General features: G+C 35.2%; 1 protein-coding gene across 1 annotated transcript; it reads left to right on the top strand.

Annotated features, from left to right (window-relative positions):
- The first annotated feature begins 1,713 nt into the window (after window positions 1-1,713).
- Window positions 1,714-25,610, top strand: LOC125679733 (T-complex protein 1 subunit zeta-like). Its single transcript, XM_048919193.2, has 15 exons — window positions 1,714-1,922; window positions 6,262-6,325; window positions 7,388-7,522; window positions 7,819-7,878; window positions 10,096-10,209; window positions 10,449-10,552; window positions 11,812-11,922; window positions 15,976-16,135; window positions 19,595-19,677; window positions 22,586-22,682; window positions 23,260-23,407; window positions 23,582-23,674; window positions 24,899-25,042; window positions 25,216-25,288; window positions 25,443-25,610. The coding sequence occupies exons 1-15, from the start codon at window positions 1,786-1,788 to the stop codon at window positions 25,513-25,515; spliced, it is 1,596 nt and encodes a 531-aa protein (XP_048775150.1). The 5' UTR covers window positions 1,714-1,785; the 3' UTR covers window positions 25,516-25,610.
- The last annotated feature ends 509 nt before the right edge of the window (window positions 25,611-26,119 follow it).

Genomic DNA, 26,119 nt, shown 5'->3' on the forward strand with positions numbered 1-26,119 from the left:
TTACAAATACTATTACATGTAATGGCGAGAGTAATAAATTATGGTAGAACAGGTACTGACATTTGTTTCGGATAATATAAAAATTTATCAATCCAAAGGAACGTTATATCGACCTCGGCTTCGCCTCGGTTAGTATGACGTTTCTTGGGATTGATAAATTCTGATTTTGCCCTCAACGAAAGTGAACAATTATTTAATAATCATAGTACAAGTAGGGATTTATGCTTCAAAGTGAGGTTACTAGCGAACGTAATATTTGTTGAAAAACATATATTACATGCATCAACAAAATTGAATATTTAGGTAAAATCAATCTTTGAAACACGCGAAATCCCAGGAGCCTCCAGGGATTCTTTTCCATCAACCCCCACAAAATGACTTTGCTATGGACCCACTAGGGAAATCAAGGCTCACAGGTTTTGAAACCCCCTCTAATCAAAATCTGTCAGTAATTTACGAGGAGGCTAGAGCCCCAGTTATATCGTGTCGACTTTTCGTTATAATTTTTATGACATTGCAGTGGTATTTTTATTTTTCCTAAACATATAATTTATGTGGTGACCGCCTCTTAATTTATCAGATGACGGCCATTAATTCAACTGCCCCCTCCCCCTCTCTGTAAAATGAAAGGGGTGCAACTTCTGTAACCCCCTCTTCAATGATTAGTAATGTGTATTCTGAGTTATACAAGTTTAAAAGAGCATTGTCGTTTGTCAATCGTGCTATTGATTTACAAGTTAAGGTTATATGAATGTTCATGATATCAAATGTGGACAGATAGATTCGCGCACAAGAAAATATTGATTATTAAGTTTCATGGAAAATATGCAGACTGTGAATATTGATCTGAATAGCTCAGTGGTTAGAGCATCTGATGAGCACCTGACTAGTAATGTAGGGGTCATGGGTTCAATTCCCGGTCCAGCCAACTGTAGTATGGGAGAGAAGAGAAATTCTGTGGACCGGCAATCGAATCTGGGTGACCGCTACATACCGGTGGCCAGTTAACTTAGTTGGCAGAGCATCTGACTAAAGATTCAGGGAGTTCGGGTTTGAATCCTGGTCTGTTCCGTTGCATCTTCTCTCTTCCTGTTACAGTTGGTGCCGTAGACCACCCATGGATTTGCAGGTGAAAACCCTGTGGTCAGACAGGTTCGATTGCCAGCACTTGACGAGATAGGTCAGTTGGTAGAGCACCTGACTAGAGATTCAGATGACACAGGTTCAAATCCTGGTTTTTTCCGTTACATTTTCTCCCTTCCTGTTGGTGCCGTGACCAGGATCCTGGAATTGACAGACCTGTGAAAATGGCTGTCAGAGGATTTAAAGATCCTGGGTTGATGTCTTCTGAAAGTGTGAAGACATTCTAGGAGGGAGGAATGTAGCGACCAGCCTGGTTCAATCCTGGTGGTTAGATAGCTCAGTTGGTAGAGCACCTGACTAGAGATTCAGGGGGCCCTGGTTCGAATCCTGGTCTGGTCCGTTGCATTTTCTCCCCTCTGAACAGTTGCATACATAAAAAAAAGCAATGGGACTCCATATAATTTTTGTTAGTAGGTTGGAATGAACTTTCAAATTTTGGTGGTGGACATTTTGTCTAAAGTTGATATAGTTAATTAGTGAGAGCGCCAGAGGTTTGTATAGGCTGAGGTCTATATGAGAAATGATCCCGAATATCAATTCTATACCCCAGCGTTTACCGGCTTCCGTACAATACAATAACCGCTCCCCGCATACTGCGCCATCTACGAAAGGGAAACCACTCACTTGGAACGCGAATAAAACATGTCGGCAATCAAGACACTGAACCCCAAAGCAGAGGTTGCTAGGGCAGCTCAAGCTTTAGCTGTTAATATAAGTGCTGCGAAAGGACTTCAGGATGTTCTTAAATCCAATTTAGGACCCAAGGGTACTCTTAAAATGTAAGTAGATAAATTTACATCTTTGATCTGGCCGAATGTTCCAGAACACGTGGTTTGTTCATGTTTTGATTTGTTTTACACATGTATATATACAGTGTAAGAAATACGTATCCCACTCCATACAATACACAGATTCCAACTTACACAACATAATTACGACAAATGTGTTGTGTTGTTAGTTTTGTTACATAGTCATACATTCAAGCCGATACGATTTTCGTGCAGGTAACCCCCCCCCCCCCCCCCCCCCCCACTCATTTAAAAGCATTAAATTTACAGTAATAATTCTGATAATTGCCCCCATCTACGCGTAATAAAATATGCCATGACTTGCTGTTCTTTAACAGACAGTAAATAACAAAATATTAAACAAACCCATGCAGTTTGTGAACGAACTTAATTTTTTTATCAGGAAAAACTAAAGGAATAAAACGGTTCTAGGTGAGAATGGAACAGTTCTTGAAAGTGCAGAATGAAAAGTTTTGGTTGAGAACAGAACACTTCTGGCCAAGGTTGGGATTAATGATTTGGCAGGGATTTTCTGCACCTTTGGAAGTGTGTCCTTGGCTCCTGGAATTCAGAATTTAACAAATAGGCCCTATTTAAGGCAAATTAGGACATTTGTAGTATATGGTATTTAAAAAAACTCAAACTAAATTATTACTAATGATGAATGATATTCTATATTTAATTTAATTCTTCTGAGAGAACATGATCTAATATTATGACATTAAATTATCACCATGACACATAACTAACTTTGTACTTGGACATGCCTGATAAAGATGTTTTTCATTAAATATCATGTGCAACAATTGCAAAATTCTTCATCTGCTCAGCCATGCCAGACAGGACAATCTTAATTTGCTTGTGACGAAATTCATAAAAATAGATATAATCATCTTCACAAGTCAAGGGTTATTGATTCGTTACCTCAATTGACATCAGTCACCATTCAAAACATGGGTTTGGGACGGAGTATATGATTGTTTTACAGCCAGTAGCATGGAGCCAATCAGACGACAGCTTTTATAATCAGTCGTAAACGAAACTAAATATCCACAACAAGGTGTAGAATTTGTGACCATTGATTGATTTTTGGAAATTCATTTCTTTTAAAGAAACGATTAGATGAAGTTTTAGAATACGAGCCGCATAAAAACAATGGACTGCCCAAGTATGTTTGTCGATTACATATTATTTAAAATTGAAATAGATTAATTAATAACTACAACATTTAAGGGACGAAAATGTGAGTTATTAATTATGTTACATATAAAATCAACATGCAATGTTCATGACGTTGAGAAAAGTATTCCCACGACGACCATTGTTTACTTTTTGATTTTGCTCTGACCAAACTTGCATCTTAAACAAGGAATCTCATTGGATGATTTTATTTTAGTTTATTGCATCATCCTGTCTGAAACCCATGTTTTGAATGGTGATTGATGTTAAGGGTTAGTGCGAGGTAACAAATCAATATAAACCTTGACTTGTGAAGATGAGATACAATAAAAATCTACATAACTATGCATTTTCTTTCTACCTCATTTACCCGTAATGACTTCGGGTAGTAATTTTGTAGTTTTCAGGCTGAGAATAACCATATAAAACTTAGTTTTCTACTTATTCTTATGTTTTGAAACTTCATTTCTGCCAAATTATATTCTGCAAAACTTATTTTTATACCTATGCAGTGATTTTTTAAGACCCATTTTAGGTCTGAATATCCGCCCCTTTCCCTCCCAAAAATTACCAATTTTTTCCCAATTTAACTTTCACTTTTCCCATTAATTAAAAACTGATGAAAAACATATTTGTTAAAAAATAAGTTCAATGTGAATAGTTTATGTACAACATGACAAAGACACCTCAACTTTAGATGATTTAGAAAGTATAGTCGAAAATTTTAACAGCTTAAAGAAAAGAAAGTTAAATAAATGAAGAATGATTGAAGATTGAGAGGAAGAAGAATGATATCAATTTGTGTTTGAATTCTTGTTTGATATGATATATTTAGCATGTTTACAATAATGTCTAGGTTTTCCCAATTTGATCAAAATGTTGACAAGTTTTCCCAATTCGAAAGTCACAGGACCCTTTTTCACCCACGGCAAAAACCCACTACTAACAGTGCTCCAAGTCACATCTGCTATCAGGTCGCAAAATGGCGACATAAAAATATTTCTGGTCCCCATTTTCAAATTTCTAGTCGCCATGTTCAAAATTTCTACTTGCCATGGTAAACAATTTTGTAAATAAGACCTACAAGTTTTTCTTTTAATTTGAATATTTTTCAAGAAAAAAATCTACACCCATGTATGTGTTTTGTTTGTTTTATTTTTAAACTGAATAGAAATGTGCTGTGAAACATGCTGGATGCTAACAAGTCAAGTATTTACTTTGGCAAAAGTTGTATTGCATTGGGCTATCCTGTATATTTTACAGTACGCTTCTGGGGAAGAAAACCCAGCATTCCACACAAGAATTTGCTTTAAAGTCCTCAATAAGTGGGCCATCACTGCTTATGCGAATAAGAGCTTCTACTTTTGTTGGATCTTTTGCTGAACAATCAGTACCAGCATCAATAAGAACACTACATCCCGAGATTGTAATTGTCTGTGAAAATTAGCAGCAACAGTTGCCCCGCTCGACTTGCTGCTAATAATGCAGTCACAGGCAAAGATGTGTCTCTTACTGTTACCGTGAATAGTCACACTTCCACATTTGAAAGATGTACACCAGGACTTGGTAAAATCGGACAATGAGTGTCCAGAAATGGTGGACGTTGCTGGCTGATTGGCCTCACAAATTCTGCAAAACATTTTGCAATTTCTGTATATCAACCACGAAAATTCCTACAGCCATTAGGACTGGGGTTCTTCCTTTACTTTTGCATTTTTCATGACACAGCTACGTCATCTTTAAATGCAGAACAATCTCCGTGTGATTCTTGAATTTCTTCGTTACATGTACTAGGCCGAGGCTTCTACTTTTTACTACTGATAAATCCAAAGTGCTTTAACCCTCATTTTACCGCTATCTTGATTGCTTTCAAACGCTGTTTTGACTAAGACTGAAAAATATTTATTCAGACTTCCGATCCCGATTAGGCTAAAAATAAAAGTGTTTGTTTCCCCTCGCCCAGCCGGGTTAAAAAAAAAAATGGCCCGGGTCAAAATATTTGTAACAAAACATCGCACGTTTTTTTTTTTTAATTTCTGGAACAAAAATCGTGCCCGTTCCAAATTTTACTTTCGCTATTTTCGGAAGTTGACCAAATCGGATTTATCTCTCAAAGTTTCGATGTTGTCGGAAGATTTCAAAGATGGGCGACACGAAGATCGCTTTGTCGTCTACTTTAAGAATAAAATACAAACATCAAAAGTGATTCCGATTGTGGTAAATTAACTTTACAGTTACTCTAAAAGTTGTTCCTGGAACGATGTGCTGAATGATTTAACAGGAGATGATGATCACAACATAGATATTAAGTTAGACGAGGTCTCTGTCACTGTGTCGGACAAGCTAACAAATGGCGTGACTTTTGAGCCAGGTTTTCATGAACAAATAAGTTATTTTTTAATAAGTACATTTCTTTCATTCTGATATGTTATTAAGTACATGTTTTCTACTAAGTCAAGAATAAATGTTTTTGTTTTCAATGTTTTCTTTGAAAAGATGTAATGTTTCTATGTAGGTATTCGTAAAGTAAACCAACATATTGTATCCACTGAGTGCATTCACACTAATATAATATGAATTATAAATGCCAGCAGACATGTCAATCCAGTGACCAACATAAAAACAAGCTTGACCAATACATGACATACTCTTCTTTTGATGTACAGTATTGAAAATGACTATCGGTGCTCTGGGCTGCTTTTTCATAGGTGTTTCCAAAGAAATTTAAAAAAAAAAACCCCCAAAAACCCACACCTGCTTGCCTGGTCTGTTTCAAAAGTCAGACCCGGGGGAGGGGAAACAAACATTCTTTTAAATATGGCCTTACAGAATTTTACTGGATGCCCAATTTTTTTCCACTCGCAAAAATGCGACTTAAATATAATCTCTTGTCGCAAAATCGATTTTCTTGTCGCAAATGCGATCGTTTTACTCGCAACTTGGAGCACTGCTACATACATCTGCAAGTGATGTAACATATAATGTACCACTTAATAGATGCAACATGTAAATTGGCATACTGCAATTAGTTACATACCTTCAGTAATTTATATCGTAAATGTCAAGAACCCCCATGACATGTACTTTGGTTATTATTTGTACAGCTAAAATACATTTGAATCGTTTTATTGAGCCTGGTTGATTATTCTAGGCTGGTTTCTGGATCTGGTGACATCAAACTGACCAAGGATGGAAATGTGCTCCTGCATGAAATGGTTAGTATGCGGACAGTATACAGTTCAGGAATTCTGTGCATTATAATGCTTTTGTGTAAACTGTCCTTATTAGTGATAGTCTTCTATAATAGAACAACACTCAACCCTTGCCAGGTGCATGTTTGTAATCAGTTGTTTTCAACTTGAGTGGACAAGTAAGAAAGAAGTCAAAAGAATGTGACCTAGTTGCAATCTTTATTATCTCCTTGCAATTCATTGCAAGAGGGGGTATAGTAATGGGACTGTTTGTGTGTGTGACCTGGGCTAGTACATGTAGACACTCTGCAGGCCAGTTTTTGTTTGATTTGATTCTTCACTTGTAGTTTTGTTGTAAAGAGAGAAAACCTCTATTGATTTTGGGATCAAAAGGTCAAAGGACAAGGTCACTACATAGAAAAAGCTTGTAGACACTCGTAGCAAGGGGATGCCCTGCCTTGCAGAGCTTTTGTTTGAAATAAAACTGCATTTGATTGATATATGTAAAACTATTTAAGAAATGAAAGTAATTTTTATTTGTTTTATACGATATAAAGTAAGTTGGGACAGTTTACGCATTTTAAACTGCGAAGCGGTTTATAAAATTGCGTAAACTGTCCCAACTTACTTTATATCATGTAAAGCAAAAAAAATTTACTTTCATTCCTTATGATTTAATTTAGTAAACCGCATTTAATATTTGGTGGATAATTCTAAAGAAAATATTAATTTCATATGACATGGACCAATATCGCCTTCGCAACAAAATGGAAACTGAACGTTCAAATGTATCGTGACGTCATTCCTATAACGTCATATCGTGGGACTAAAGGGCAGCTTTGTTTATACGATATAAAACATGTTGATAAAAGTCAAATGAACCAATCAGATTGCATGTAACAAGTAATATAAAAATTGAATTATGTTAAATTCACAAGCTCAGTATCTGTTGTGATTGTTATTGAAGAAAGTTAGTTGAAAACTTGGATTACTAAATCATACTTTAGAAATTATTTCATGAGATTTCAAAATCTGCTGAGATTAGCAGAAACAAAATTTATGATACACATGCTTATTCCTTGACAGCAAATTCAACACCCAACAGCTTCTCTGATTGCCCGTGTAGCTACTGCTCAGGATGACATCACTGGAGATGGAACAACGTCCAATGTTCTGATTATAGGAGAGCTGCTGAAACAGGCAGATTTATATATCTCAGAGGTACGTGTTGCATTTAAAAGGATAAGCTCATTGTAAACTGCAACATGTATTATTGATATTAGTGTGAACATTTTCCACCTGAAAAACAAATGTCATTCATGATTGCCTATCTATTACCTGCAGTTGTTCATTGATAGTGAATTTCTTTGTTTTTGTTGGTTTTTTTTTTTTGTTGTTGTTTTTTTTGTTTTTTGTTTTTTTTTTATACCTTTCTGCACTTTTGCAGAATATGGGGAATTTTCATGAAAGTAAAATTTACGAGTACAGTATATTGACTTTGAATGGTTGTTTTGTAGGGACTACATCCACGTCTGATAACTGAGGGATTTGACCTGGCCAAAAGCAAAGCATTACAGGCAAGCGATTTGTTCCATACAGATACAATGGATAAGTTTGATTAGAACTGTAATGACTTGCCACAATTCCATTTTGTTGATCAGTTCAGTGCAATACATATCTGTTAATTTCAGTTCAGATTTGTGTATATCTGTGATTAGAAACACCTTTTAACTCACCTGTGCTGAAAGCTCAAGTAAGCTTTTCTGATCACCTGTTGTCCATCGTCTGTTAGTCTGTCAGCCTGTGAACTTTTGTTTATTAATTTTTTTTATAGCTTTTTAAAACATAAATAAACATACAAGACAACTTTCATCCTTGCATTCACACAGTTCAGAAAAATGATAACATGTTAGTGTGTAAACTTTTCCCATTTTCGACTTCTTCTCCAGAACCACTGGACCAATTTCAACCAAACTTGGCAAAAAGCATCCTTGGGTGAAGGACTTTCATGTTTGTTCAAATGAAGGGCCATGTCCCTTTCCCAGTGGAGATAATTACAAAAATGGGGTTGGGTTATTTAAAACTCTTCTTCTCGAGAACCACTGGGCAAGGAAAGTATAAATTTACATGAAAGCTTCCTGACATAGTGCAGATTCGAGTTTGTTAAAATCATGGCCCTTGCAGCGATTTTTTTCCTTATATAACTGGTAACGATAAACGGTACTATTCCCAATGCCAAAAACCGTTGATTTTTCCCAATTTTGAGACTAAAAATTCCCAATTCCCTTGCCGAAAAATAGACCACTGACATCGTAATTTACTTAGTCTGAAACGTTGTTCGAGTTAACTAAAATGTTCACTTCCGGTATTAAATCAAAAGTACAGATCACGTATTGTAGAGCTTTGACAATTCTAAAACAAACCTACGATGATTCCTTATGTCTCACAACAGCAAATATTACCGTATAGAAAGTTTGTAAAGTGATGAATACTTCCTGTTTTGTTCTTTCTCATTTTTTGTTTTGGTTGAAATCATTTGCCGATACGTTGGTAGGAAATTCCCAATTTGTTCGATATTGACGCAATTTTTCCCAATTGAATGGGTACCGGTACCAGTACCAATGGGTAGAAAAAAATCACTGCCTTGGGAATAGGATGGGGCCACAATAGGGAATCAAAGCTTTACATACAAATATCGAGGGAAAATTTTTAAAAATCTTCTCAAGAACCATTGAGTCAGAAAAGTTTACATTTACATGTACATGATAGCTCCCTGACAGTGTAGATTCAAGTTTGTAAAAAAGAAGGGGATGGGGAGGGCACAATAGGAATCTTAAGTTTTACATTCCAATATGTGGGAAAAATCTTTAAATATGGGCCAAGGTGACTCGGGTGAGCGATGTGGCCTATGGGCCTCTTGTTGAAATATCATTTGGGTTCAAACATTTAGCTTGCAGATGGAGAAAGTGAATATAATGTGGTGTAAACAATGCCTTGTTCGTAGCTTATCAGTATGTGTATTTTAGAGACACAGAAAACGTGAAAATTTAATGTTCACAAATGTTTCATTATCATTTGACTCATTTCATGACATATCAAGTAAGACGGGACTATTATAAATCAAAAATCAAAAAGCAGGTAATTGAAAAGTGTATACTGTCCCAACTTACTTTATATTGTATACAATGAGTTGAAATTATTTTCATTCCTTAGAATTCATTTTCTCAAACCACACATCCGATGTAATTTGATGAATAATTATAGAAAGAAATTCATAATTTTATGTTACATCGAGTAATGTCACAGTAACATTAGAATGGAAACAGATGAGCTAAATGTTTTGTGACATCATTCTAAAAACAACATATGGTGCAACTTAAAGTCAAATGAACCAATGCAGTTGAATTTTACATATGAAATTGAATTGTGGAGAAGTGTATCGTATGCAAAATAACCATATTGCCAGAAAGATATCATGATTTTGATACTGTGGATTTCACATCTAGTGTGATCCGGTTCTCATCTCGTGTGATCTGATGATCTGCGTCTGTCAGCTCGACGTGATCCGACTCTTCGGATCACGTTACTGTAGTAATAATATTTATGTATCATATTGTGAGAGGGGTTATTGTGTCAGTTCTGTTGGATGTGGCATGTATTGATCTATTCACTTAACATGTATGATTATTGAAAAATGCATCTCCATCAATATCTCACAATATATACATTGTATATTGTGAGGGAGTGTATTGTTTCAACTTGTGTTTGATTTCATATGAATGATGTGTTTCCAGGTGTTAGAGGAATGTAAAGTGTCGCGGGAAATTGACAGAGACGTCCTGCTACAGGTGGCTAGGACCTCTCTCCGTACCAAGGTCCACACGGAACTAGCCGATCTGCTTACAGAGGTATGCTACAAAGTCGGCCAGAGTGGTAATCTTCATGGACACTGATTCAATTAAAGCAATTCAACTGCCATTTGCAAGCCATTTTTATTGTTAGACTAATAATAATAATCTTGTTCTCTATGAGAAAAATATTCATTGTAATATTTAAATGTTTAAATTGCATTGTTTTAAAATGTTCCGCCCCTTTGAATCTCGAGTGAATTTCAGTCTAAGGCACGGTTGTTGTTTCTTCATGGTAGGAAGTTGTAGATGCTGTCTTGGCCATAAGAAAAGGAAATGAACCAATTGATCTACACATGGTTGAAATCATGGAGATGATGCACAAGACAGACATGGACACTACGTAAGTATGAAATACTCATTTCCAGTAATCTTAAAAATCGGCAGACTTTCTGTAGTCAGTATGATCAATCACTATTATGCTTCTAAAGTCTGCAATAACAGAAAATTCTAGTCTGGGGTTAGGTTGGGGTCACAATAGGGATTCAAGTTTTACATGCGAATATATATATATATATATATATACATGTATAATATATATGTGTGGAAAATCATTAGATATTGGCCAAGGTGACACAAGTGAGTGATGTGGCCCATGGGCCTCTTGTTTTAAAGTTTACCTATAATACCCATAAAAACGGAGCACATGTCATTAAACAACATTAAACAAATACATACCATTTGTCAAACAATTAAAGGGTTGCACGCAAGGACATCAACATCTGACATTTATTTATAATAAAGTACCATATATACTCGCCTATAAGTCGGATTTTTTGGAGTTACATTTTGGTCCAAAACTCTATGTCCGACTTATAGGAGTGTCCTATGAAGATTAGTATTTTTCTGGATGGCGTAATTTATAGCCTAGTATTTTTTAAACTACAAAAACATGGATGAAATAAACGAAATAGTAACTGTTTAATTTGTTGATAATAAAAAGTGAAATATCAATGTCCTATCCCAAAATAATATTGGAACCCAGGTAAATACATTAGAGTATTGATATGAAATTGATTTGTTGGGGAAAAAATATAATATATCGGTGCATTTATCAAAATATTATTTGAAACACAGGTAAAAACATTAGAGCATTGATTTGAATTTGTAAACCAATTCTTGAAAAAAGTTAGACCGACTTATAAATGGGTCAATGGCAATTCCCTCCAAAATAACCTAAAAACTATACAACCGACTTATAGGCAAACCGACTTATAGGCGAGTATATACGGTATGGTAATGAATTGATCTAGATTTCTCATACATATGTAGAGTATATTTCTAAATCGCATATTTAACTGAAATACAGAAAAAACAACAGAAGCCAAGTATTGACTTTTGAACTGCAGGTGATTGTTATTTTGGATAACTAGGACAGCACTTGTAAACTGAAAGCATAAATCGGTGCACCAAAAACTTGTACACAGTGAATTAGATTCTGCAGAAAATGTCTGTCTTACCCTTTTCAAGTTTATCAATGTGTCTTGGATTACTGCTGTCACTTTCTTGGGTGAATGACTCTGCAAATTTACCACTGAATGTGTGCTGTTGAGAAAGTTGATGATTTGTTGTTGTATAATGTGTTGCTCTTTTGTATAACAGCTTGGTGAAGGGAATCGTGATGGATCACGGAGCGAGGCACCCGGACATGAAGAAGAGATCAGAAGATGCCTTCATCCTCACATGCAATGTCTCGTTGGAATACGAGAAGACGTAAGTATTCAGTTGCATTTATTATGTTCCCCAAACAAAGTTTGGGAACATATTGTTTTTATTCTGTTTCTTATTATTAAGGTCTTCCGTTTCCAACGGAAGACCTTCTAGTGATTCTACTGTTTATTATTATTATTATTATTATTATTATTTTTTTCCCTTTCGTCTCCGAGACCGTTGGATGGATTTTCCTGAAACTTTCACAGGTTATAGAGAACGATGGTACCTCGAGGCATTTTTTTTCATTTTTTCAAAATTCACTTCCGTTCGTCAGATACGTCCGATTTTCCGGTTTTTAAAAGAAACTTTGTCCGGGGGTAAACTTGAAAACCACAAAAGATAATCGAATGAAACTTTCAGGGATGATAGATCTATCTTCTCTATGGTGCATGCACGTAATATTTTTTGTCGCCATCACTTCCGGTCGTCAGCGGAAGTGATTAAATAAATCATCAATTTCAAACTTTTTTCTTTCAAATTGAAACCTATATCGGTTTACTAGGTCTCGTTCTAATTCTCAAAAGATGTTGATCCCACCGGAAGTTGAATCTCCAACTTCCGGTTATATCAAAGAAAGACTATTCATTCTCTCATTTTTCAGTGCCATAAATCTCGGTCATGAAACCAGTTAATGAGTTGAGTTTTACATATATTATAGTCACTATAAATGTCTAGAGTAACGTCAAATATTTTTGTAAAATTCACTTCCGGTCGGTAAATACGGCTTATGAGCTGTTTTCGTTGTCAAGTGTTTTTCTCAGAAATGGTAAAAGATAGAGTCACAAAATTTTCAGAGTGAATAGATCTCACTTTGTAGGCGTAAATTAGTGGGTTTAGAATGTCGGCCGTCACTTCCGGTCATCACCGGAAGTGATTAATAAATCACAAATTTCAAACTTTTTTCTTTGAAATTGAAACCTATATCGGTTTATTAAGTCTCGTTTTAATTCTCAAAAACTATTGACCCCACCGGAAGTTGAATCTCCAACTTCCGGTTATATCAAAGAAAGACTATTCATTCTCTCATTTTTCAGTGCCATAAATCTCGGTCATAAAACAAGTTAATGATTTGAATTTTACATATGTTATAGACACTATAAATGTCTAGAGTAAATTTAAATAGTTTTGTGAAATTCACTTCCGGTCGTGAGATATGGGGTGGACATATTCAAACCTTGTTTTTTCAGTTTCTCAATAATGAATATAGATAGACGCTTGAAACTTGTAGAGTTAACTAACATTAGTCCATTGTACACATACATTCAATTTTTTCGTCCGTCACTTCCGGTCTATACCGGAAGTATTTAAAAAATGTCGATTTTCCGATTTCTTCGAGTGATTTCTCAGAGTTGGATGGATAGATTTTCTTGAAATTTTCAGGAATAATGTCTTATGAAATGACCTTGCTATAACTATTTTTGTTTTTACAAAATTCACTTCCGGTCGGATAATATGGCCAATTTTCTGTATCTCAAAAGAAATTTTGTCCAGCATTTTTCTTGGAAAATGTAAAATATAGGTTCATCAAATATTCAGGGATGATCAATCTCCGTTTGTAAACGTGCAGTAGAGGGTTGAACATGTCGACCGTCACTTCCTGTCGTCACCGGAAGTGATGGAAAGAATCGCAAATTTCAAACTTTTTCCTTAAAATTGAAACCTATACTAGTTTATTAACTCTCTTTCAAAGTGTCAAAAGAATATTGAGTCTGTCGGTAGTCAAAACGACTACTTCCGGTTTCTTGATAAAATACCTTTTTACTTTTCGTCTCTTTGTCCCCATAAATCTCGCTTATATTTGAAGTCTTTCATATGATTTTCACATGTCTTAATAAAAGTATCAACTTCTAAAGTTTTGATGATTTTTAAAATTTTTCAAAATTGACTTCCGGTCGGTAGTAACTTAATACTTTTTCTTTCTTTAGTCTACTTCTTTTTGTTGAGAACTCTTTGAGATAGAGATGTAAAATTTTCAGGGAATATAGACAGTAAAGAGTCGCTGTCATTTATAGGAAAACGCATCTGAATAGTACTTCAGGTCGTCACCGGAAGTTACAAGAAAGGAGTAAAAAAAATTCGATGATATATTTCTCATTCAATGTTAAGGCACATTTTCTGATGCATTTAAATTGTTTTCGTAGGAATAGAAAGCTCTTTACCGGAAGTGGTCTAACGGAAGACCTACTCATTACTAGTAATGAGTGTCTAGTTATTATTATTATTCTTTTTCTCCGGTACTTTTTTGTCCGGTAGTGTTCTCAGAAACTACAAAAGGGATCGATATGAAACTTTCCAGGATGATAGTATAGCGTTTGTAGATGTGCATAGTGATAGTCATTTTGTTTGCACGTGCATGCACGCGCGCGCACGTGCATTGCAATTTTGGTACAAAAAATGGAAAATCAGAATATTGAAGGAAGCGATATAAAACCTAAATAGGATGATAGTATATCATTTGTACATATGAAAAATAATAGTTATTTTGCCAGCACGCGCACGCATGCGCGTGCACGCGCATTACAAAATTTGTACGCTAACTTTGGAATCAGTCTAACTTTTTTGTTGTTCATTGAAATGGCTTGAAATTCATATCATAGGTAGATATTGAGACCCTTAACTGATTTACATGGTCAAAATTACCAATTTGCACGCGCATGCACGTGCGCTTCATTTTGATTGGATAATGCTAAAACGTTTGTAACTATCTTATTTATGAAGCGAATGAGATGATATTCACAGCATACGTAGACAATATGTGTATCTATATGTTGGTGTAACAAAAAATGCCCACGCGCATGCGCGTGCAACGTTTTTTAAATGTTCAATTTTTAAAGGACGATAACGTTTTTGTTTTTCATCAAATTCTATTGATATTAGGGGTTTAGATGTATCTTGGTACTCCTTACAAATTGCTGTGGTTAGAATTACTGCTCAGCACGTGCATGCACGTGTGCTGATTTCTGATTGGACGATTTTAAAATCGCTATAACTTCCTTATATTTGGTGGAAACGTTATGAAATTCATACTGTGGGTATATGATACAAATGCCTGTTGAACGACATCAACAAAAATTCGGAATCATACACGCGTGTGCGTGTATGCACGTGCAACACTTTCTTTCATTTCTTGGTACTGAAATGACCATATTGAACGTACTACATGTAATTAAAGGCTAAAATAAAATGATTTTTTCCTATAGATTCACAAGGACATCACTTTTTAATTGGGGGAGGTTTGGGGAACATCTGTAACGGTCCCCGTTACAATTAGAACTAGTTGTAATTGTTTTGATCAATGATGAAAATCTTCTGGCGATTTGAAAGTCAATTTGGTGATATTTTTTTTTAACATCACTGCAAATCTAAGGAGAATATTGGAGTGGGGAGATTGTAGAAATCTGTGACAACAGATTCATTATTTGAGAGATCATTTAATTTATTGATTTACTTGATGTTTAATCCAGAATGGCTTTTAAAAATCAGTGTACTTGTTTGTTATCGGCGAGATCATGTATTGAAAGTGAAAGTAGATAAAAGAAGGTAATACTAATGGTCTTCTGAATGTTGTAATCGAATGACACTTGCATTGTAAGTGCCTATAGACACTTGTGATATTATAAACTCTGGAAAGCATGAAAACTGCCTAAAACATGTGTAAATGTAGAAGTATGAAAATAATACTCATAATTGCAGAAATCACATATTGTTTTATGAACGACCCTGCCTGGGGCCCCATATTCCCAGCTGTTTGACATTTCCTCCTTAATCATTTTCATTTCGGTGTAAGAATAACAATTGTATCGTTGTAAATTTCCAAAATTTCCACAAGTTCATCTTAAACAAACACATTAATGGCTGAGGGGTCTAGATCAAAAGTTCAGTGTCTTACAAAATACTAAATTCACATACTTTTCATCGAGACCCCACAGCCCCACCCCTTTGATAAATATTGATTTAAATTGATAATCAAGTTCAAGTACTGATATACTCTCTAACCATGATATGAACAGTACCTTAGTTGATCCTAATCCTTTAATGGTTTGTCCATTACAGTGAAGTCAACTCTGGTATTCTGTACAAGAGTGCTGCTGAGCGAGAGAAGCTGGTAAAGGCCGAGAGAGTTTTCATTGATGAACGTGTCAAAAAAATCATAGCTTTGAAAAAACAAGTCTGTGAAGGAAACAACAAGAGCTTCTATGTAATCAACCAGAAGGTAAGAATCTTACTATAGAATTATGCCTCGTTCACACGGATGCGCATTAAATTTTACTTCGCATCAAATTTGATGCGAAGTAAACTAATGCGCATTAAATTAATTCGAATTAAATAGCATTCACACGGCGGTAATATTTAATGCGAAGTAAACTAATGCGCATTAAATTCGTATGCATCTCTATTAAAGGGTGCGCGAAATAAATTAAAGAATAGACTATGTTATTGAAAATTATTTTTATAGATATTTTAATGAATATTGTGTAGATCTATACAGAATTCTTTGTTCAAAACGCTATATAGGCCTACATGTAGTATACTACATGTTTACAATTTAGGCCTACATACATAATTCTGATCTACACATAAGGAGTTTTTTGTCGTGTTTATTTATATGTTCCCAAGAAATTACTTGTTATTTCCTCCGACAACCAGCATTCAATCTAGACAATCTATTGTTTCTTAATGGGCCCAATTTTAAAACTTCGGAACGTCTTTTTCACCATTCCGCTGACTACTGTTATGACGTAATTTTTAATTACTAATACGTATTATAAGTCTACTGTGACGTCATATGATATAAAAATTAACAATGAGCGGCATATGTTTTAAAAAATGTAAAAAAGAAAATCATATTATCACTATTTTAAAACATTAATTGTTGTCGTATTTAAAAACAATTCCTTCCACATGTATTACTCAGTATGCCTATGCAGAGCACAGATTTACGTCTGACGTTATCTAATGACATGCTGTTTGTACATGTTTTTAGTGATTATTATCATTTTGCTTAGTTTTTCGTACAAAACTAACATTAATATATATAGCTGACCATGGGTATGATGCATGTGACCCAAATTGGCCATTATGCATGCGTCTACATTTAATTCGAATTAGCTTCGCTTAGCGTTCACACGGAGCTAATGCGAAGTAAATTTAATTCGCATTAAATCGCGACGTCAATTTTAATTCGAAGTAAACTAATGCGCATTAAAATCTCCGTGTGAACCCGGTTCAGATTTAATTCGCATTAACTTAAGTTTAATGCGAATTAAATTCTTCGTGTGAACGAGGCATTAGATTGATAAGTGGAAACATAGGAATCTTACTATAGAATTAGATTGATAAGTGGAAACAGGAATCTTACTATAGAATTAGATTGATAAGTGGAAACATAGGAATCTTACTATAAAATTAGATTGATAAGTGGAAACAGGAATCTTACTATAGAATTAGATTGATAAGTGGAAACAGGAATCTTACTATAGAATTAGATTGATAAGTGGAAGCATAAAAATCTTACTATAGAATTAGATTGATAAGTGGAAGCATAAGAATTAGATTGCTGAATATTAGAATTTAGCATAGATATTTAGAACAGGAATTTTTTTTTCTAGATTTCATAGCCCTTTGGACTAGCGATACTTTTAAATAATACTCAGGAGATCAATAAGGCCTATGGGCCTTTTGTTAATTGGTGGGATTCATTTTTATACGCTCGTTGAAGACGGGACTTATTATGCCATGGCGTCGTCTGCCTGTCTGTCCATCTGTCTGGACCTACTTGGTATATTTGATCACCACGATGAGAGGAAGATGCCTATTATTTTTCAAGATCAAAGGTCAAATTTCAAGATCAAAGGTCAAAGTTGTAGTATCACTTAGTAGGAAAACCTTGTGGGCAGGATACAAACTGAACTGTAAGCTCCAGGATATTACAACTTGGTATATTTCATCACCATGATGAGAGGAAGATGCCTATTGTTTTTCAAGGTCAGAAGTAAAAGGTCAAAGCCATAGTATTACTTAGGAAAACCTTGTAGGCAGGATACAAATCGAACTGTAAGCTCCAGGATATTGCATCTTGGTACATTTGATCACCATGATGAAATGAAGATGCCTATTGTTTTTCAAAGTTAGAGGTCAAAGTTGCAGTATGACTGTATCACTTAGTAAGAAAACTCTGTAGACAGGAAGGATACAAACCAAACTGTTGGGGGCAGGACTGTCAAACTTGGTACACATGCACTTTATGCCAAGTGGAGGATGCCTATTGTTTCTCAAGGTCAAAGGTCAAGGTTGTAGTAGCAGGATAGCTTTTCACTGGTGTATCATGTGCTGTTTGTGGTACTCTTGTTTATAGTGCCTATGGGCAGAACTAAAGCATTATTTATGGTGTGTGCTGAAATTGTTATTCATAGTACAATGTGCATGTATTGCTAAGGCCTCATAATTACACATAATGATATGTTAACTCTGATGTTGCTAAATTGAAAAGTACACAGAGGAATTTCTATGCTGAATTTCTCAAACAAATTTGAGATGGTTTGTTGGTATATTTGTGGATTAAAGCTATACTCTGGGTTGTAAGTAACCATTCACCAATGTGAGTAATATTTGCTGTTAAAAATAGTCTCACTCAGATGTTGACCAAAAATCCCCCAGAACATTTTCATTTTACGATTACTTTCCTTTTAGATAAAACGTTACTAACCATACTTACTTGTATCGTGTACAAAGCAGATGGTAACCATAGGTTATGTCAAGCATATATGTAACCTAGACTAGCCATGTGTAAAGAATGTGGCGATTTTATCAAGGGGGTTTCAAAATCTCAGAAGAGAAATTCTTCGGATCTGGGTTAGAATAGGTCCTCCGTACCCCTTGCATGTTGTAAGAGGTGACTAAATGGGGCGGCCATTTGGACGAGACCACAAAATCCGAGGCTTAAATACAATAAAGATCCCTCCCTGCTCAAAGGCGGTAAGCGCTAAATTTTGCAGCCCTTCACCAGCAATGGTGACGTCTCCCTATGAGTGAAATATTCTTGAGAGGGATGTTAAACAATATATACATCCATCCATCCATACTAACAGAGACCATTACTTTCATCAATAAGAGAACAAATGATCGAGATCGTTTTTGCAGAAATGGCTTGTTAGTGAGCCATAGTTGTTGGACAACTTAAGCGCAATGCTTTGTCACTGATGTATAATGCACGACAACAGAGCAGAATCAAACTTTGTGCACGGGCACGTCATACCAAATGTCTATAGAAGAAAGTCTGTTGAAAATTCCAAGTCCACAAAAATATTGATGACTATAAACAACAAAGGCTAGTGAAAATCATTATATGAGTGAGAATAAAACTTGAATGAAATGACTGTATGTTTGAATAAGAGAGCTGGAAATGGAGCTTCAAATTTAATCATTACAATATTTTTTAAAAAGTCCAAGAACAAAATTAATGATTCTTTTTTATTTGGTTCTACTGTTAATTGGTATACAATGTGGGTCCATGGATTAAATTGTGGGCTTGTAAACTTTATAACCCTGACTCAGAATTGTCATAGAAGACTAGAATTTTCTGTATTAAATTACAGACTTTAGAAGCATAATAGTGCATTTTCCCTAAATCTGAAAATCTTCTTTTGATTAATACGACTGACATCAATTTCAGGGAATAGATCCTATGTCTCTTGACATGTTGGCAAATGAAGGCATTGTCGGACTGAGAAGAGCAAAGAGGAGAAATATGGAAAGGTAAATGCAGGATTGCAAATAAGCTCAATAACTTTAGTAGCCATGTGGCTTCTGAAATTCAATGCTTAGGAGCCCCAACAAGTTGTGGGGGGGGGGGGGGGGGGTACTGGAATCGGGTTGTCCGTCTGTCTGTCCGTCCGTCTGTAGACGCAATGGTTTCCGGGCTCTAAAGCATTATCCTTTCCACCTACAGTCACCATATCATACATATGAACTACCCATGGAATGAAGATGTTCCCTATCGATTTTGGGGTCCAAAGGTCAAGTGCACTGGACATCGAAGTAGCAATATGGTTTCCGAGCTCTAAAGCGTTATCCTTTCCACCTACAGTCACCATATCATACATATAGACTACCCATGGGATGAAGATGTTCCCTATCGATTTTGGGGTCAAAAGGTCAAAGGTCACGCGCACTGGACATCGAAGTAGCAATATGGTTTCCTGGCTTTAAAGCGTTATCCTTTCCACCTACAGTCACCATATCATACATATGGACTACCCATGGGATGAAGATGTGCCCTATCGATTTTGGGGTCAAAAGGTCAAAGGTCAAGCACACTGGACATTGAAGTAGAAATATTGTTTCCGAGCTCTAAAGTGTTTACCTTTCGACCTACAGTCACCATATCATACATATGGACTACCCATGGGATGAAGATGTTCCCTATCAATTTTGGGGTCAAAAGGTCAAAGGTCACGCGCACTGGACATCGAAGTAGCAATATGGTTCGGTTTGTCATGCCATTTGTTTTTTACACTCTGAAAAGAAGTAGTTTATACCTATTACCAACACCCTTTGGGAGATTGGGGTAAGCGGGGGGTATTCTTAGTGAGCATTGCTCACAGTACCTCTTGTCTTATCAGAAGCCCACACTTTGATGAAGCAATTTAAGAATTTTAACAAGTATATTGTTGTATATTGACAATTACTGAAACTTTAAACAAAGCTCTCTTTTATATTTACTATTTTCCATCCATTTTTTTGAAAATCCTCTCAAACATTTACTTTTGTAAATCTGAAAATAGTATTTTCCGTCAGAAGTCCTTTTCTTGTGGTAATTGCTACCATATTTCTCAATTACCTATCATTCTGATATTAACATCTGATGTTGATGTAATTGATTGTCATTGTTTGACAAGTGTTCAAATACTATTTGTTTTTACTGGAAAAATGAAAGTGCACCTAAAATTTTAAAAGTCACATGATTTGTAATGAATATAAGAAAAAAAATCTGCGTTTGCCGAGTGGGCTAGATAAATTATGGCTTTTGATCACCCGCTGCAAAATTTACTAAGCATTGGAGAGTGCTTCATCAGTATGGACATTTTCTGAAGCATTTGTGTTGTAAGAACACCTCTTTATTTATACTGCTGATGAATAGTAGAATTTAGCTTAGATATCCAGAACAGGAAAAAATTATCCTCGATTTCATAACCCTTGGGCTATAACTACCTTTAACTAAACTTTAACTAATTCTCAGGTGACAAATAAGGTCTGTGGACCTTTTGTTTTCTCTTAGATAGAAACAAAATAGGTTTTTCTCCTATCTTTTACTTAATAGTAGGGTGATATGATTATTCATTTTTTTCATAGATTTTATTTTCTAATGCAATGTAATTCATAGGGATGCATTATACTTACCATAACTATGTAACATTTATAGTAAATTATTATTTAATTTGAATAAGCTGCAATGCATCAAAAATCTCCAGGGAAGTAATAATCCAATGTGACATTGAACATGCAGTGTCTAGTGTCATTACTGGGTGCCAATTTGAAAAGAAACATTATTCGAAAATTAAAACTGGATGGGTTTTTTGGGGAATGATGTAGTACTGCCACTAAAAAGTTATTTTGTCAATTTATCAATAAAATTGAGAGTTCAGCTATTCTAAGATTAAAACTGGAGGTGGATTTTTTTGAAAAATGAGATAAAACTGCAACTAAAACTTTATTCTATCAATTAAGCAATAAAGATGACAATGCAGCACCCTCAAAATAGATGCAGGAAAGCCTGGGAATCAGATAATTAACTTTATATGGCCTATAACACATTAGGCATTTGAAACCAATAAAGCCACTTTCTCAATTTAGGTTAGCTTGTGCAGTTGCAAAAACTGCTTCATGTTGCTAGTAAAATAAGATTCAGATAATTTTATTACCCATTTTATGAGGGACAAAAAATTTGAATCCTTAGAAAATGTATAATTTTTGGACAAACTGTCATGTAGAATCTTTGTTATACTGAGGAGTATGCCTTCTTGATTGAATTTGGCTGCTGTTAAGATATGAATTTTTGTTGTCATCATTTAACTTAATACTAGATAATAGATGTCTTGGTGGTGTGCTTTGTGTGATGAAAATACTCGATATCCAAATTTACATTCCATGATTTTATTCCTTGATTATTATTCCTGTTTTATGAAGAAAAAATTGTTGGCTTTCAAAGGTGGAAGGAGGAGATTAACATAAGATCAGAGTAGATTTACATATTGAAAACTTACAGTGAATTCCATTATCATCCATTTTGATTATCCAAGCCAAATTCATCCTTTTGCAAGGGTGAGGCCTGGCTGTCCTGTCAAAATCGAAGTTTGTTTTTCCATACTTGGCGATTCAGTGGATTGATCCTATCCAATCCTGTAGACTCTAGGTCTCATTTTACTATCTCATCTCACATCTGCTTTGGTCTGCCTGGAGCTCAATATCCAGTGACATTTAATGTACAAACCTGTGATATCCAACCTGTACTGCGCTCAACATGGCCTAGCCATCTTGGCCCTACACGTCTGGATAACTTGTATACTGGAAAGGAGGAACAAGCTCATAGTTATGATTGTAATATAGATTTGTTGGTTTATCTCATTGATCACTCAGAACTGAATTTTTTTTTGTTGATACTCAGGTTGACTTTGGCCTGTGGAGGAATCGCCATGAATTCTGTGGATGACCTTACGGCTGACTGTCTAGGTCATGCTGGTCTGATCTATGAACACGTTTTGGTAAGTAATTATCTATTTGTTGGATTTCCTTTAGTTACATGCTGGTCTGATCTATGAACACGTTTTGGTAAGTAATTATCTATTTGTGGGATTTCCTTTAGTTACAGCATAGACAGTAAAATTGCATATAAACGTTTTAAGAAATTTTTATTTGGGAAAAGAGTGTTATTTTGTGTTTGTAAAAATGTGTTACCATGTCGATGGAATGTGATATTGCCACTCACTGTATTATATCTAGGTGTTGTTGCATGCGACATCATTGTTCCAAACTATATGTTTCAATTCAGAACAACATACAACATTGTCAAGATGACATCAACACAAAGATTTGAATGATGTAACAATTACTGAATTCAATAGGTCAATGTGTAACTATAAGGACTTGCGTTAGATATGATTGGACAAAGACAGAAAGGGTATCGCAAGGTCACTGTTTCCTCTGTGTCTGAAGCTGATATTACCTGTTGTCGATGTATATAAACCTATATTGACCTTCACCGATTGTAATATTGTTTAGTATAATAGGAGATGAAAGCAGTGAAGTAATTTATGACATTGTCATTAATTTCATGCACAGGGAGAAGACAAGTTTACTTTTGTGGAGCAATGTAAAAACCCATTGTCAGTCACTCTGCTAGTTAAAGGTCCAAACAAGCACACACTGACCCAGATCAAGGATGCCATCAGGGATGGACTCAGAGCTGTCAAAAATGCCATTGAAGATGGTAAGCCATCAACAAAAATCTAGATTAATCAACTTTAATGCTTCCCAACAGTTCCAAACTTCTTTTTGGTTTAAATTTAAAGCTTAGCAAACTTGCTGCTTTCAGACCTGATTTAGGAAAAAACAGAATTGGATTAAATTTTTGATATTATCATTTTGTTTTTGTGTTGTATAGATTGTGTATTGCCTGGGGCTGGAGCATTTGAGATAGCAGCGTATCAGGAACTGATGAAGTTCAAGAATGAGGTCAAAGGCAGAGCTAGGCTAGGTAAGATGACATTGATCTGCTAATCCAAATTTTTGCCTTCAAAGAGGGAATTTATTTTTATAGTTTATGACCATTTTACTACAACCAACCTATAAATATATTATTGTATATGCATCATCCAAAATAATGATTAAAGGGGAAGGCAACCCCAAAAATTTTTTTTACATGAAAACATTGAAAATTTAAATATGATGTGAAACTCTTTTGTATTCAAGACCACAAAAATCAATATTTTGACGTCACACCGTCTGTTTCAGTTTTGATGAGATTGTTATCAAAGGTGTTCATGTGGTAGATTTTACGAATAAATAGGTTGATGCCTTCTTGTCAAGCTGTTAATTGCACTAATGCGAAGGGGAGATATGAAAAAAAAAATTGTACTACATGAATTAAAGCAGTGTTGTAATATATCAGTTACATCAGTTCTTGTACAATGTATCAATATAATGAACTTGATGATGAATAAGTGCACTTACCTTCATATAAATAAATCGCTAGTACGATAAATAAGTGCACTTACATGTACCTTCATGTAAGTAAATCACTAGTACAGGTACTTGTATGTATTTCATGTATCTGTAGTTTCATGTGAAGTTGTATGGCGACAAGGTTACAAACCAGGATGTAAGCTGGGGGGTGGATACCAGTGTCAAACTGAGAAAATAGCAATACACAATAAAGAATTATCTTTTATAGCTCTATTGGAGAACTGAGTAAACATAAAATTGCAGTGGGATGGAATTATTCTTTCATTTGCACAAACACATTGCCGCCATTCCTACAAATGTCTGAATGTTTAGGAAAAGGAGATTGACATTTTTGCAGCTGAGTAGGAGTGTACATGGATGCTCTCTAACATGTTTGTTAGGTTGCTTATGTTCTTACCAGTTCAGACTTTTGGAAATTTTGGGTAGATACTTTTCACTGATCTGTCTTGCTTCATTGTACAATTTGTTATATTAATTGGTATTTTGTTATATTTATTGGTACATGTATTTGGTTAGATACTTTTAACTGAAACGTGAAGTTGAATTTGGTAGTTTGTCTTGGTTCATTGCACAATTTGTGATATTTATTGGTATTTTGTTATATTTTTTGGTACATGTATTTTTTTTATGTTTTAATATTGTTATTTTAGTTTGAAATTTACTATAAATAGACAGGGTTACTTTATGCTCTTGTCATCATCTTTTAAATGTAGTAAGTTTTCCTCTCTCGTTACAGGTGTTCAGGCTTATGCTGATGCCTTGTTGGTTGTTGTAAAAGTCCTGGCTCAGAACTCTGGTCTAGACCCCCAGGAATCTATTGTCAAACTACAGGAGGAATATACAGGTCCAAAGCAAGCTGTGGGACTGGACATCAAAACTGGTCAGTAGAGAACCATTTATACATACACGTTCATGTTCATATGTATTCAGAGTGAACTTAGGAAATAACAAAAGCTTTCTGATGTTTCTGTTACACAGTTTTTCTGACATTTTCTTTGACATGTTCATCCTGTGTGCCTAATTTATATCCTTCTTCATGATCACATCTTTCAGGGGAAGCAATTCTACCGTTAGACGTTGGAATTTTAGATAACTATAGAGTCAAGAAACAATTACTTCACTCCTGGTGAGTACGGGCAAACAGAGCAGTATTTAGCCATTACATGTTAAAAACAGGGCAGGAAAGGGCTATTATGTGAAATTGTCATGCTTTTGAAACAAGTTTTCTTTTACATTTTGTAATGTACTGAAGTACATAATAATCTTATTTTTCTTTGCAGTACTGTAATAGCAACAAATCTCTTACTAGTAGACGAAATAATGAGAGCAGGAATGACGTCATTGAAAGGATAGCATTGAACAGTTGTAGACATTATATACCTGTGGATTGCATGAAATCTTTGATACTGAACAACCATATTCTTTTGTCATTAAATATTTAAAGAAAACCTTGTCTTGGTTTCCATTTTATTTGTTTTCTGGATACAGATTTACCATATGTCACTTGTGAATGAGTGGCTCCCAGTCTGATTAAAACCAACCCCCTCCTCCTTACACTCGGATCATACACTTTACTAGTACTGGACTTGATGGATTATGTCAATGCTGCACTTATAATAAGTCTATAATAGATGTACCATGTACGGATCTAGTAGGGTGGATCAGGGGGTTAAATGCCCTCCTGATGTTTTGGAACATTTAAGCCTACGGTGTGAATAAAAAACCTTCAAATAGATTGGTCACCCCTCTGGGAAGAATTATTTTGAGTGGATGCTGTTCGAAAAATTTATAGATCGAAAGGTTTCCATGAAAGAATAAGACCTGTTCTCAAATCTGTGGTGATACACAGTCATCTGATAGTAAAGATGTTAGGAGTTGATGCACCAGATTTTGGTGTGGATCATCAGATTATAAGTAGAATGCATGGAGTGAAGGAAAGCCATCAGAAGTTGTAAGT

Source organism: Ostrea edulis, chromosome 1 (assembly GCF_947568905.1).
Source record: "Ostrea edulis chromosome 1, xbOstEdul1.1, whole genome shotgun sequence".
Lineage (NCBI taxonomy): Eukaryota > Metazoa > Mollusca > Bivalvia > Ostreida > Ostreidae > Ostrea > Ostrea edulis.

Coding starts and splice junctions, on each gene's coding strand:
- LOC125679733 (XM_048919193.2), top strand. CDS start 1,786: ATGTCGGCAATCAAGACACTGAACCCCAAAGCAGAGGTTGCTAGGGCA. Junction 6,326..7,387: donor ATGTGCTCCTGCATGAAATG/GTTAGTATGCGG, acceptor ATTCCTTGACAG/CAAATTCAACACCCAACAGC. Junction 7,523..7,818: donor CAGATTTATATATCTCAGAG/GTACGTGTTGCA, acceptor GTTGTTTTGTAG/GGACTACATCCACGTCTGAT.